Raw genomic sequence first — 13,316 nt, forward strand, 5'->3', positions numbered from 1 at the left:
TGGAACTGTACACATTTCTCTCCTGATTCAGACAAGATCAGTTTTTCTACTAGTGAAAGCAATTATATGGATAGGGAACTCCTATTTTGGACAGAAGCAAGAGTTTGGTTGAAAACATCTTAATGATTGATTTGTTTACAACAAACACATTTCTCTTCACAGGATGTTAATGACTGGATTCGTGTGGATTACAGTGAAGATTTTATCAGCTGTTTGGACTCTCATTCTGACAGCACCCATTCACTGCAGAGCATCCACTGGGGAGCAACTGATGTAAATTTCTCAAAATCCGTACCAAAAAAAAAAAAAAACTCCTCTACATCTTGGATGGCCTGAAGGAGAGTACATTTTCAGCAAATTTTCATTTTAGCACAATTATTACTTTAAGGTAATAACAGAGAAAGTGCCAAATAATGCAAAAATGGTTTGCTCAATTAATTCACAAAATAATATAATTTTATATTTAGGTATCACACAAAAGACAAATGGAATAGAAGTCTTTTATTGATTAGCCATGTCATTCTCCATAGTTCCCAAAAAAAGCCACACAGACTAACAATGACGTTGCTTCAATATAGACTACCTCCAGATAGCATAGAAAAGATTTCTGTCTCTGTGTATACCTCATAAACCCCATCTACCCACACCCACCCACGCTGCATCCACACCCTTTTTGGAACAATAGTGACATTGAAAACTGCTTCTCCTTGCTTAACGTTAAGCATTTTGTAAGAACGCATATAATTTTTTTGTACTCTCAACAACCACCATTTTAAATGATCATATAAAAAGCTACACATTGTTACACTTTGTCAGATTACATAGGAACTGAGATTAGTGTTGTACACTAGCACATGATAAAGATCCAGAAACCAACGAGGCATGTCCACTACAACTTAACACTATAGAACACATAAGAAAAGAGAAAAGAAAAAGGGGAATAAAAAAATGGAATACAAAGGTTTTAAAACCGAGCTAGGGTCAGTACCATGAAAAGGCTGATTTAAGGAAAGGGGAAAAAAAAAATTAAAATAGTTCCATCTTAAAAGATCCTTTTCATGTGCACTCCTCAGCATCCACGTCACAATCCCTCCATACTTGCATTTTTTCTATCCAGGGCAAAAACAAAAAAGGGGGTCGTAGCAATAAAGGACACTGATATCCAACATTTCCCCATCAGACTCCCTTTCATCTTCGACAAGTGTGTGTTGTGTGTCAGGCACTTTCTGAAACACTAGCCCATCCTCTGGCAAACCTTCCACGACTCTTCAAAATCACAACTGCAGATTCATTCAACATACAGCTGCAGAGAGACAGAAGTACATTGTTCATTTTGAAACTTAAGCAGAATGCTGTGAATACAAGTTTTTGAAACTCAGCTTACCTTCAATACTTCGACCGTGAGTGTTTAGAGGTCGGTGTCAAACCAGGCCAGCTGATTGGAGTCTGTAGGGGGCAGACCATCCATTAGGTCCTGAGCGTGGCTCAAGTCTGGCAGTCCCTCTACTGGGTACTCTGCTCCAGGATGGTGGCCTCCAATCTCATGCTCCAGCAGGCCATCCATACCCAGAGTATCCTGGCCGTAGCCAGAGTGGAAAGAACGATAGCTGGGGTCTAAATGGGATAAGGAGGAGTCATGAGCATTGTTTAAATACAACATTTATACTTAAAGGGATAGTTCACCCAAAAATCTAAATTATATCATTAATAACTTACCCTCATGTTGTTTCAAACCCGTAAGACCTCCGTTTATCTTTGGAACACAGTTTAAGATATTTTAGATTTAGTCCGAGAGCTCTCAGTCCCTCAATTGAAACTGTGTGACATCAGAGGGTCAGTTAGAATTTTTTGAAGCATCGAATTTGTTGAAGCTGGTTCAAAAAGATCCGGTTACATCGAATGATTCATTCGCGAACCGGATATGACAAACTGCTTTGTTTTGAACTCTCTCACAACAGACACGTAAGAGAAGACAGTGCTGAATAAAGTCGTAGTTTTTGCTATTTTTGGACTGACCCTCTGATGTCACATGGACTACTTTGATTATGTTTTTCTTACCTTTCTGGACTTGGACAGTATACCATTCACACAGCTTCAATGGAGGGACTGAGAGCTCTCAGACTAAATCTAAAATATCTTAAACTGTGTTCCAAAGATAAACGGAGGTCTTACGGGTTTGGAACAACATGAGGGTAAGTTATTAATGACATAATTTTAATATTTGGCTGAACCAACCTTTTAAGTACAATAAAAATTATATATAAAATGATAACTAATTTTCTTCATTTTTTAAAACAAAATAAACATTTTATAAAAGTTAATAAAACCTTTAAAACAATTTAAATCGAAATAAACGTTTACAAATTGTTTAACCTGTTAAAGGTCACTCACACTTTTGAACAGACTTGAAAGTGCATGATCCATTTCATGGTAGAGCAATGTTTAAATTTAAAATGGGGTTCAAAGGATGAATTTTGAGATTTTATGTTTTCAAGTGATATATAATTTCTGATGATTTCTAAAGTGTGATAAAGAAAAACAAAAGTTTATGATGTAGGTTTTTGGGGATGCACCCTTGCCATAAATTAATCTATTACTTTCTACATAATTTAACAAAAAAGATTGGTAATATCCATTTAGGAGTCTTAGACCTTTCCAACGATATATAGTCTGTCATGATTAGATTAGGATTTAATTGTAATATAGTGAAGTAAACGTAGGCAGCCCACCAAGGGGATGGGTGACTGTTAACAGGTTAAAGAAATGTTTAAACAAATGTAATTTAATAAGTGATTAAATAAGAAATGAAAAGGATAAAACCACAAAGTTAGTTTACAAACAAAATTAAATGTCTTACCATCTGGTCTGTATCCAAGAGGCTCTCCCTGAGCACCAATATCAAGGCCTAAATCACCAGTCTAAGACAAACACATTTTTGGTTTATAAAACTGGATTCAAAGTGCATTAATGGTCTTAATCTGAGAGCAGGCATATGTTTGTACCTCGTTCCAGGCCATGGGCTCTGTTCTGAAAAGAGAGCTGGTAAGTTCCACAGAAAGACGTTTCTTGTAGTCCTGAGGCTTATCCTCAGACATGCGGAACAGCACTGCTGCAGCGTATGTGGCTATACAGAGAAAAGTATTTAATGATTAATAAAAAGCTTGTGTGTCCAAGACTCCTTCCACTCTTTAGCTGGTAACACAATCCACATTAAAAAAAAAAAAAAACCTGGAAAGATCGGTCCACTGATATGAAGAGTATTTATTTGTTATAATGCTGTATGGTATGTCAACAAGGGGCAGTCACTCACCCACTCCTTCGTTCCTGGAGTGCAGCAGCTCTGTGAGAGGAGCTGTGGCTCCTTCTGCCTCAATGGCTTCTGCTGCCTCCTTATCCTGAGCCAGCTCGCACAACACTCCTGCTGCTACCCGCTGGATATTCTCAATAGGAGAATACAGCAGCTACAGAGCAAAAGAAGCACTTTAAGAGACTCAAAAATCACAAGGTTTGAGACTAAAGACGGCAGCCATCTCGCATGTAGAATGTGTGAATATAGGCAAGTAAGCAAGTAAGTCATACTTGTACGAATAAGGGGATGGTGTTGAGTCCCCTGATGACAATTCTGTTGTGTATGTCTCTGGCCAGGATGTGAAGTGCTCCAGTACAGCCTTCCACAATCTCCTCCATACGAACTCCCTCCTGAAAATTAGTGTCAAACATTTTCTTTACTTGTGAAAAATGAAATGCCAAACCAAAAACCAAGCTTAACTCACCACAAACTGTTGTTGTGTGCCACCCATTGAAGTGCGCCTCTGGGTGTCCTGGTGTGCCCTCACCAACAATTGGACCAACCGGGGAATTGCACCCTGCTCACGGAGCGGCGCGTGATTGGCTGGGCATAGCGCCAGATTACGGATCAGACCGACCGTGGCCTAGAAGAATGTGGAAAGACTCTTTCTAGAATGTGCAATATTTAAAAAGGTCATGTGCAAAAAAACTGCCAATGTACCTTAATTAACGGCCAGTGTGAGGGCGGGTGCAGCAGTTTGACCACTACAGGCAGGCCATAGTGCAGACGAACTGCATTCTGGGCCATCTCAGCATCTTGGTGTCTGGATGTTAGATGGCGTAGTGCACAAACAGCAGGCTCCGTGATGTCCTCTCGGTCACCAGCTCTGAGCACAGTACGGACCAGGGCCTCAATTCCACCCACTTGGCAAACCATCATCTTGTTCTTGTAGTTGTTACACGTGAGGTTAGATAGTATGCCAGCGGCACAGGTGACCACATTGATGTCATCTGAAGCAAGAAGCTGAACCAGAGTGCCAAGAAGTCCTTCCATCCCTTCCTACAATGATTAAAAATGTAATTAAGTTAATAAGTTGTTTAAAATGACAACAAACCAAACTATTGACGGTTTGCATGATTTGACCTGCTTGGTGGCAGCATCTGACAAGTTTCTAAGAGTCCAGAGGCAGTTTTGAACCAGTCGCTGACTGGGATCTGTCAAGTGAAGACCAAGAGCCTGCATGCCACCTGAAAAGCACAAGGAAACAGAAGATGAGACACTGACATGACATACAAACACACAAGTAATTGATACAAGCAGGCGAGTACTTACCAGCCTCAACGATGGCAGGTTTGTTGCTGGAGCAGACAGATAACACCTTTAGCACACGACTTGTGGTCCACAGCAGTTTCTCATACGTGTATGTTCTCATGATGTTGACCAGAGCCTGAGGTCCTCCACTAGCCAGGATGATCAACTGTGAAGGCAAGAGTTGAGACAAATCAACATCTAATATATTTTTTTTCCCCCAAACAGCAAGACCAATGCTGTATGTACCTTGCTCTCTTGGTTGCCATATGCAAGGATCTGTAAGCAGTCTGTGGTGATGGCAAGGAATTTGACATTGGTTTTGTTTAGAAGGGCCACCATCTTCTGAAGTCCTCCAGCTAGACGGACAGCCATTTTAGCACCTTCCTGATGGAGCAGGAGGTTGTGAAGAGTGGTGATGGCATAGAACAGCACACTATCAACGGGGGACCTGGAAACAAAATAATGTAAGGTCAATTTAGTGGAGAACTAGTACAAGTAAGCACAAGCAATGAAGCATAAAATATTCAGTTTCACATGTTAAAATTCATTAATTCGAGACTAAAGCATATGCGTTTCATATCACCAGCTTCTCAGGCGTTTCCAAGCAACACCAATACTCAAGGGTTTTGAAAACCCCTGACATTTCTACTTTGGTGCTCTTACCCCAGCATCTTGACTAGGGCAGGGATTCCTCCTGACTTAAAGATGGCGAGGAGGCCCTCTCTGTGGTGGGACAGGTTGTGTAAGGTGCCAGCAGTGCAACGGGCCGTCTCTACATCATTGGTGTTCTGCATGGTCCTCACGATGGCCGACACCATCTGGGGAGAGCGCATGATGGCGTGGCGAGAGGCCTCTTTCTTGGACAGCTGGTGCACCATCACTGCGGCTTTGTTCACCACCACCTGGACAGGAAGAGTGAAGGGAGATTTAAAATAGCTGGAATTTGCCTACTTGTCATTTACCCGTGCAAATACAGAGACTGATCAACCAGAGAAATCTGTTAAGTGACTAATTTGCTTTTCAATTTAGAAATCTTTTAAGGGTCTCTTCAAACTAGTGACTTTCTCTACCAATCTCAGATCTGCCAACAGGAAACCGCTAGCTTGTGCAAATGACAACATCCAAAAACAAAACTTATGGTGATTCAGACAGCACTGTCATTGCTTCAAATTACAGGTCACTATTATGGCTAAAAATAATCTTAAAATGAAGTCTCTGTATGCTAAAAGAATTTCCATTTTTAGCTTCAGCTGCAAATGTTCCCTGAAACAGGAATGCACACCTTGTCAAAGGAACTTTTTTTAAATTTGATGGCTTAACATCTTTAGAGAACAAGCATGTAGTATTGGGATGTTTTTAACCTGGTCCTCATCGTTGAGAAGTTTGGTGAGCTCAGGGATCGCTCTGGTGGCCAGTTCAGCGTCATCCTGGTAGTTAATGAGATTGACAACGGCATGTTTGAGCATTTGGGAAGGCTCGGCCAGCCTCTGCACATTGGTGGGGTGCGTAGAGTCAAACTGGGTAGAAGTGACCTGCATGCCCTCATCGAGAGTCTCAGGAAACATGGCAGCACGGACACGCTGTGCACGGGTCATGGCATACTGCCCATCCAGGTCTAAGAGAAGAAGTTTGTGATTAGCCAGACAGGAAGCAAGCAGGAAAACAGAAAGACTGAAAATATATGTCTTCCACTTTTTCCTAATATGAGCATCATAGTGTGTTGTAAGCCAACAGAGCCACATACCTGACACCTGCTCAGGTGTGAAGGGCTGGTTGAAGCCGTGCTCCCACTCATACAGCACTTGGTTGTCCAGATCCTCCTCTTCAGGGTTGCCTTTGCCTGATAGAGACGGCGCTGTGGTGGTGGCCCCAGAGTGAATGCCTGAATCCAGGTAGGACTGCTGCTGCCAGTGACTGACAGCAACTTTACGATCCTGCTCCATGGCCATGTCAAGCTCCATAAGGTCAGCTACAGGACGTAAGACAAAGTCAGACATTCATTTTCTTTCATCCATTCATTCATTTTTGGATCTACTCTAAAGTTTCCTGATCGTGCAATATTCCTATACCTCTCTGACATACAGTTAAGTGGATATTTCAAAGCCTGCAGCTACAGTGAAGCATTGCCCAAAATAATTTTTCCTTGGCTATTTTTTATTGCCGGATCAGCAAAGGCTATATTCATGGAAAAAACTTTTACAATTAAGACCTTTTAGTTTGAAATTTGCTGTAGTTCTCACTATAAAATAAAAATAAAACCATTTAAATTCTGCAGTCAAATGCTAAATCTGATCCAAAGAGTTAGCTGTGGTATTAGACAGCAACCATGTTGATATTTTGGGTCTTTGAGGGTTAATCGAAATCATTCAGTAAGTAAGCCTGTTCTTTCTCAGCCCATCTGTGTTTGTGTCTGTGTCAAGGAGCACAGTCATTGGATAAACATGCTGATAATCTGACAGGTTAACTTGGAAAAATACTTACACTGGGTAGCCATAGTTGCGTCAATCCCTCAGCCTGAGCGACTTCCAAATCTACAGAGAAAGAATTTTTAAAAAGCTGATCAGGACAAAAATAAAACCACATAATAGAACCAGTCAAGCATAAGGTCAAGTATAAGGTCCATTTTACAAGCTAGCAGTAACATTTTTTTTTTTACAAGCGAGGAACAGGCTTTCGTCTACATCACAGGCCCTAAAGGTAGTGTTAACTGTGGGAAACTCCCCTCATTTAGTCTGTAGGGTGTCACGCGAGAAGTCGAGAGAGGGAGACGGGATGGTGAGTCATCTTGGCAATGCCAGTAAAAACATGCTGAGGGGGTTAGTCAGCTTCATTCATCCAAAGCTAATGAGAACAATACAGCATCAAGTACTACACATTTTGTGATAATAAACAGCCCGAGGACATGAACCACAATGACCTTACGTTACTTATTAGGATCTTAACTGCATGAAATCAGATCAGTTTTAGACAATAAAATGCATACCCAAACTTTCAGGTTATAAATAAGCAGGTATGAAATTATAGGTGACTCAAGCTGAAAACTTCCACTCAACGATATATTCAGGGGGTGTGGGGGGTGTTTTTAGATAACTACAGAAAACGATAAATGTATCTACTGAAAAACAAACATACCCTATCGTGTAGATTCACACACAAAAAGGAAATGAATGCTTGCAAAAGTGAATGAGGAAAAAGTAGATACTAAACCACCAACCGAAGTGTCCTACTTACGAAAATTCTGAATTATTAAAACGCAACTACAAACATCATTTTAGGAGTATTTACACAAGACTCACTCTTGTTAAACCATTCAAAAGCATGCGAATAAGAGTGCAACAGATTTTTTTTTTTTTTTTCTGTGATGGCAAAGCTAAAGCCTGGAGTAATCATTCTAATACATTAAACTGGTCCTCAAGAAATGTTTATATCATCAATGTTGAAAACGGATGTACTGCCTAATTTTACTGTGAAAACCGTGATACATTTTTTTCAGGACATTTTGTCCTGAAAGAAAGAATAGAAAGTTCATTTAAATTAGAAATCTTTTGTAACAAATGTCTTAATTGTTACTTATCAACCTAATGTGTCTCAATGCAGAATACATTTTAATTTCTTAAAATTCTTACGGCCCATAAACCTTTGAACGTTAGTGTAAAAAACATTTACAAAGAGTATGCATTTCTAGAGAACATGCAAGTATCCCAAGTTAAATCACAGTGCTACAGTGACCTCTCTAAACCTCAGACGCCTGGAATTCTCCAGAGTCTTGTGCAGAGCCTGAGACTAGCGATGCCAGTTCATGGGGTAGAGGACACATTTAGAAGCACCAAAAAAAAAAGAAAAAAAAAAGAAAGCGCCACAAACCGAAAGCTGCCAAGCATTTAGAATGTGAAATAAGTTTCCTCACGCTGGCCTCAATTCAGAGCGATCGATTTTTATTTCCATAGGAAACCTCTCATCTCAGCTTCAGGGCCAGTTTTCCTTCCAGCATGGGCCTTCAGCACGGCAAGCACCAATTAAATCAATGAAATGAGTCTAACAGCCCTCCTCAGCTCAAAGAAACTAATAAAAGCAGTCCAAATCAACACATCTTCTGGTATAAATCAGCATCAGATTAAACTCTTCTGTAGAAACAGGTTAATTAGTAGGCTTACTGACTTGAGGGGGCATTTTCACAGAACAACATCTAGAAAGCGGATAACACTTGGAAACTGAAACGCTGACAAAATCTGGCTTCCTGCTGCAGCGGAGAACATCAGCTCACATCCTACAAGCCTCAAACGACCTGATATGCGTCACAATATTGGGGTTAAATGTAAAGTACTGCGACAGCATGAAGAGAAACAGAAAGGCTCATTTCCAACTAAACTACACTTTCAGCAACTACAATATGGTTAACCCGACCGCAAACAAACATCCTAAGCATTGATTTGGTACTGTGGAAAGGAAGAACATCACGTGGTAATGGAGATCAGTACAAGATGTTTACAATTATGAAGATACTTAATATATTCATCAAAATTAACTAGTGCTTGCCCAGTATAGATTTTTGAATAACCAATGCAGATATCCTTTAAGGTTTGTGAAATTCTAATGTTTTAGATTTTCAAGGCTTTGTTTAAATTATAGAAGTGCATATTTGCTAAATACTGATGGTAGAGGAGTTATAACATTTGCTTTTCTATTACTAATTGAAAAGCGCTATATTTTCATATACATTTGCCTTAACAGTTCTAATAACAAAACTGTTGAAGGGGTCATATGATGCTGAACATTATCTATCATATATATGAAAGACATTATTGTGTGTATTTGGTGTAATGAAATGTGTTTGTGGTTTAAGGTTTCAAAACACATTTTCCACATACTGTACATTCTTTTTTCTTCTCTAAATTTGAACAACCTAAATTTTTACAAAGCTCATGGTCTGAAAAGAGAGGTGTGCCCTGATTGCCCAGCTATCCAGTGCGTTGTGATTGGCCGAATACCTCAAGGGCGTGACAAATGTTACGCCCCTTACCATACGGTGATGCCCTGTCCGGCCAGACCAACGAGACCAACATAAAACACATTATAAACGTGATATAAACATGATTTCTAGTCGTGTCCTCTTTTGGAAGGCAAAACAAAGTAGTTTAACTTTTTCAACAAGAGCGCATCACACACCGCGTCCATGGTCTAGAGTGAGCCGTGGCCAGCTTGAGCGAGCAGAGACACAACCACACGTGACAACCCCGGGATGGACTCTGCTTCATCCACTGTGAAAGCCAATCCGACGATCCACAGTTAGATTTCAAAAACTAAATTAATAAAAATTATAATCATTTACACAAGTATATTCTGAAATATGCCTACTTTTTTGGTAAAGAACTGTAAAACATTTTTAAACATGAATAAACGTGTAAAGAAAACGCCTAAAATTCTAAAGCAAAAACCTGACTTTTGAGGACGTTGCAGATTATTCCAAATTAACAAATTTGTCAAGCGAATTGATCTTCTACAGATGTCCCACAGTAATGGGTGCAGAGACTTGGAACACAGCTCAAGTAACACACTCCAGAGATAAAGTGCTGGTTCTCAGCTGGGTGAGCATCCAGGATGTCTGAGAACATACGGCTGAGTGAGAACATCTTTTAATGATGAAGCTGCAGAAACATCCTTCACACAGTCACCAGAAAAAAAAAAAAAAAAAAGAAAAGAAAAAAAAAAAAAAAGGACACACACCTTGGTCCAAACAGCATTCTAAAGCACTACAGTACAGAATATTTTGACATGACCTCCAAGATATAACATCAAGAGCTGATTTCACATACAGGAAACCTTGCTTTTGATAACATCCTGCAGTCAGCACTGGACATTTCTTTCTTCTGTGTGTGTGTGTCTCTGCATGACACAAGATACAGCACTTCAAATACATGCCTACACTGAAAGATCCGCTAGCAGGAAATAAAGTGCTGTGAAGCTGTGCCAATGTTAATAAATTAGGCTTTTTAAGGGTGCATGTGAAGACAGAGGATCTGATTTGAGAGCAAACGGAGGCAGCTGTGGTAGTTTATGCAAAACGTATGCATAGTCCTCTACAGTGGCGAGACTGACCGGGAATTAATTTACCAGACAATAAACACTGAAGGGAGTCAGACACGAACCAGGGTTTTCCTTGTGGCACCAGAGTCAGCATTCCATACAGGCGCACAGGAGGTGGACGTGCAGACAAATCACTGTATGATTATGGGACAGATTTGGAAACTGAACCTTCAAAGTAAAGGAAGGCTGCTTGATTAGCCATCTTAATTGCCTCGTTTAAAGTTTATTCACTGTATCCTGTTAACATGCCGAAATGTTACTGCACAGGGCTGGTGTGAGTTAAGCGGTTTACATTAGCCATTCAAGAAGTGGTACTCCAGCTGTTTTGAAAAGATCGCCCTTTTAAGAGCATTTTAGTCATTTACACTCATGTTGCTTATGCTTGACACTTTGTCATTTGACAATGACAAAAAATAAGATAATGAAATAAACAATTGGAATCAATTTAAGGGAAAAAAATTATGAATAATAAAAATATTGACAGCCAATCAGTATCCAGAGTTTATAGAGCTTGAGCATTGATGACATAACTGCACAACGCGTTTCTATCTGTATCTATTTAGAAGTCAGAGTTCAGCTTCATTGAATCTTTTTCAATACAATGAAAGCAAAAAAAAAAAAGGCATACACGTCTGAAACAACAAACTATATATTTAAAAAATCTTGTTGAAAAATATTTGATATGATTCACAATAGCAAACATAGGTCTAACTATTACATGAGTGGATGTAACAGTAATTACATCCACAGTAAACAAGTCATGTTATGTTCCAAAGTGGATCACTTTCACGGGTTCTTCCATAAAACTACCATTTCTGTCTTATGAGAAAACCGATGTTGTTTTTAAACAGACTACTGCGGGTATTTCCCGCACAGGTACGAAACCAGAGATACGCTCGCCGCTGAAAACGCAACCACACGCGCGTAATCGTGGAAAAGTTTCGACCTCTTCAGTTTCCAAAACGCACGAGATATTAGCTCCGCCCACACTTCCTCCAGCGGAGACGCGCACGGCGGCTGATCTGAGGTCAGCTCTGCCGTGCCTCTCAAGGTGGGTACGTCTAACTACAGTGTGTGAAACAGCTGTTCCAGGCTCTGGGAGCAGAGAAACTCGAGCTCCTCCTTAAAGCACGCAGGAATTCGGCCATCGGGGCCTTTGTTTCGAGTTAGAGTAATGAACCATGAAATGTTTCGACTCCGTTTAAAAACGAACTTAAATACCCGCCTATGGGATGACAGAGAAATGTGACCAACAATAACATCCCACTGAATCTAAACCAGGATAATTCGTGTAACAAGACTGGCTCTTTCCTGACAAATCATAATGGAATTGACAACCCATCCAGCAACACTTTTATCAAGAAAGCCACTTTAAAGATCTAATTTCAACCCAGCCCAATAATACGTTATACTTTTGACTATTTGATCAACCTCAGATTGACTTAAGAACTTCACGTTGAACCACGATGTAGTTAATACAAAACAACGGTAAAATATGAGTGTGAAAACAACATGGGGAGTCCCTGTTGAAATCCTGTGTATTAATCAATATTCTAGTTTATCGATTGAGATCTGCTGGTTTACTGTTAGGTCGCTGCTCGAGACATAGAAGTGAATGAAAGCTAACGTTAGCTAACATAAGCCAGTGTTTGCGGAGCTCTCGTAAACAAACACAAGAGTCAATGTGTGTCGTGCATATACCTGCAGTTTAGAGGAAAACTAGCATAAAACAAAGAGCAAAAACCTTTTCGAAGGGTTTTTACATGCTCAGGTCGCGGAAGGGAGATCCAGCCTCAAGTCTAACGTTACCATGGAAAAACCTGGGAAGATCCTCCCGATGCTCAAATCTCCAAACTACTAACTTAGGAATTGAATCATTCCGCATTTTTAAAGCTTACCTGAAATTAAAACACGAATCCCTTTGTTTGGCCGGCAAAGCCTGACCAACACGTCGGTATCCTAATAGGAATGAAACAGCCACGCCAGCCGGTGAGATTCCCGGACGGGTTGCTCTTCTCCAGCGTTAGCGGTGCGGCAAACCTTCCGCGCTGATGTGAATCTAGACCTCAGTTAAAATGGCGTCGCTCAGACGCAGATCTTATACGAGGAATGCAGTTCATGTATCCTACCGCACCCAAGAAAATAGAGCGCAGAAGCGGCTCAATCCAGCAGGGAGCTAAGCTTTAGTATTATAGGTATAAAGTGACAATTGATAATCAACCAAAACTATATTTTATTTCGAGTGCTTCGTCTGAGGTCTAGATGATTTTTTTTTTAAGTTGACACTGGGAATGTGGTATGCGCGGAGTAATATAGCAGCTACAGGATGAACGAGGTGCGTCCATTAGGTTGGAATGTGGGTGTTTTGAATGGGATGTCGGGAGCAGCTATACAAAGGTAACATTTGTATTAGGGATACAGGAAGCCCTGCTCATTCTGCAAGATGATTAACTCAACACCGTTTATTTTTTATATTATAACTACATTTCTTGTAACATTTTTATACTGCTTTATCTTTTAATTATTATTATTTTAAATCATAAGGACCAAACGGGTACTGAACACTTTAACAGTTTTGCTCATGCAGTACAGCTATCACTGTAAAGTTATATCTTTTGATTTATAGCGAGTG

The 13,316-nt window shown here is 40.2% G+C and overlaps 1 protein-coding gene across 2 annotated transcripts; it reads right to left on the reverse strand.

Annotated features, from left to right (window-relative positions):
- Nucleotides 1–870: 870 nt before the first annotated feature.
- Nucleotides 871–12,763, reverse strand: LOC132104168 (catenin beta-1-like). 2 transcript variants are annotated; one of them, XM_059509435.1, is made up of 17 exons: nucleotides 12,583–12,763; nucleotides 10,747–10,852; nucleotides 7,082–7,131; nucleotides 6,345–6,569; nucleotides 5,962–6,215; nucleotides 5,264–5,502; nucleotides 4,847–5,048; nucleotides 4,622–4,766; nucleotides 4,433–4,536; nucleotides 4,010–4,348; nucleotides 3,774–3,932; nucleotides 3,580–3,699; nucleotides 3,311–3,461; nucleotides 3,003–3,124; nucleotides 2,858–2,918; nucleotides 1,385–1,614; nucleotides 871–1,303 (listed from the first exon to the last, which is right to left on the reverse strand). In XM_059509435.1, exons 3-16 carry the CDS (start codon nucleotides 7,092–7,094, stop codon nucleotides 1,409–1,411), a joined length of 2,340 nt encoding a protein of 779 aa, XP_059365418.1. In that variant the 5' UTR covers nucleotides 7,095–7,131; nucleotides 10,747–10,852; nucleotides 12,583–12,763; the 3' UTR covers nucleotides 871–1,303; nucleotides 1,385–1,408. The 2 variants fall into 2 exon arrangements, with proteins under 2 accessions (XP_059365418.1, XP_059365417.1); XM_059509434.1 differs by lacking the exon at nucleotides 10,747–10,852.
- Nucleotides 12,764–13,316: the final 553 nt, after the last annotated feature.

This window comes from Carassius carassius, chromosome 25 (assembly GCF_963082965.1).
Source record: "Carassius carassius chromosome 25, fCarCar2.1, whole genome shotgun sequence".
Taxonomy (NCBI): Eukaryota; Metazoa; Chordata; class Actinopteri; order Cypriniformes; family Cyprinidae; genus Carassius; species Carassius carassius.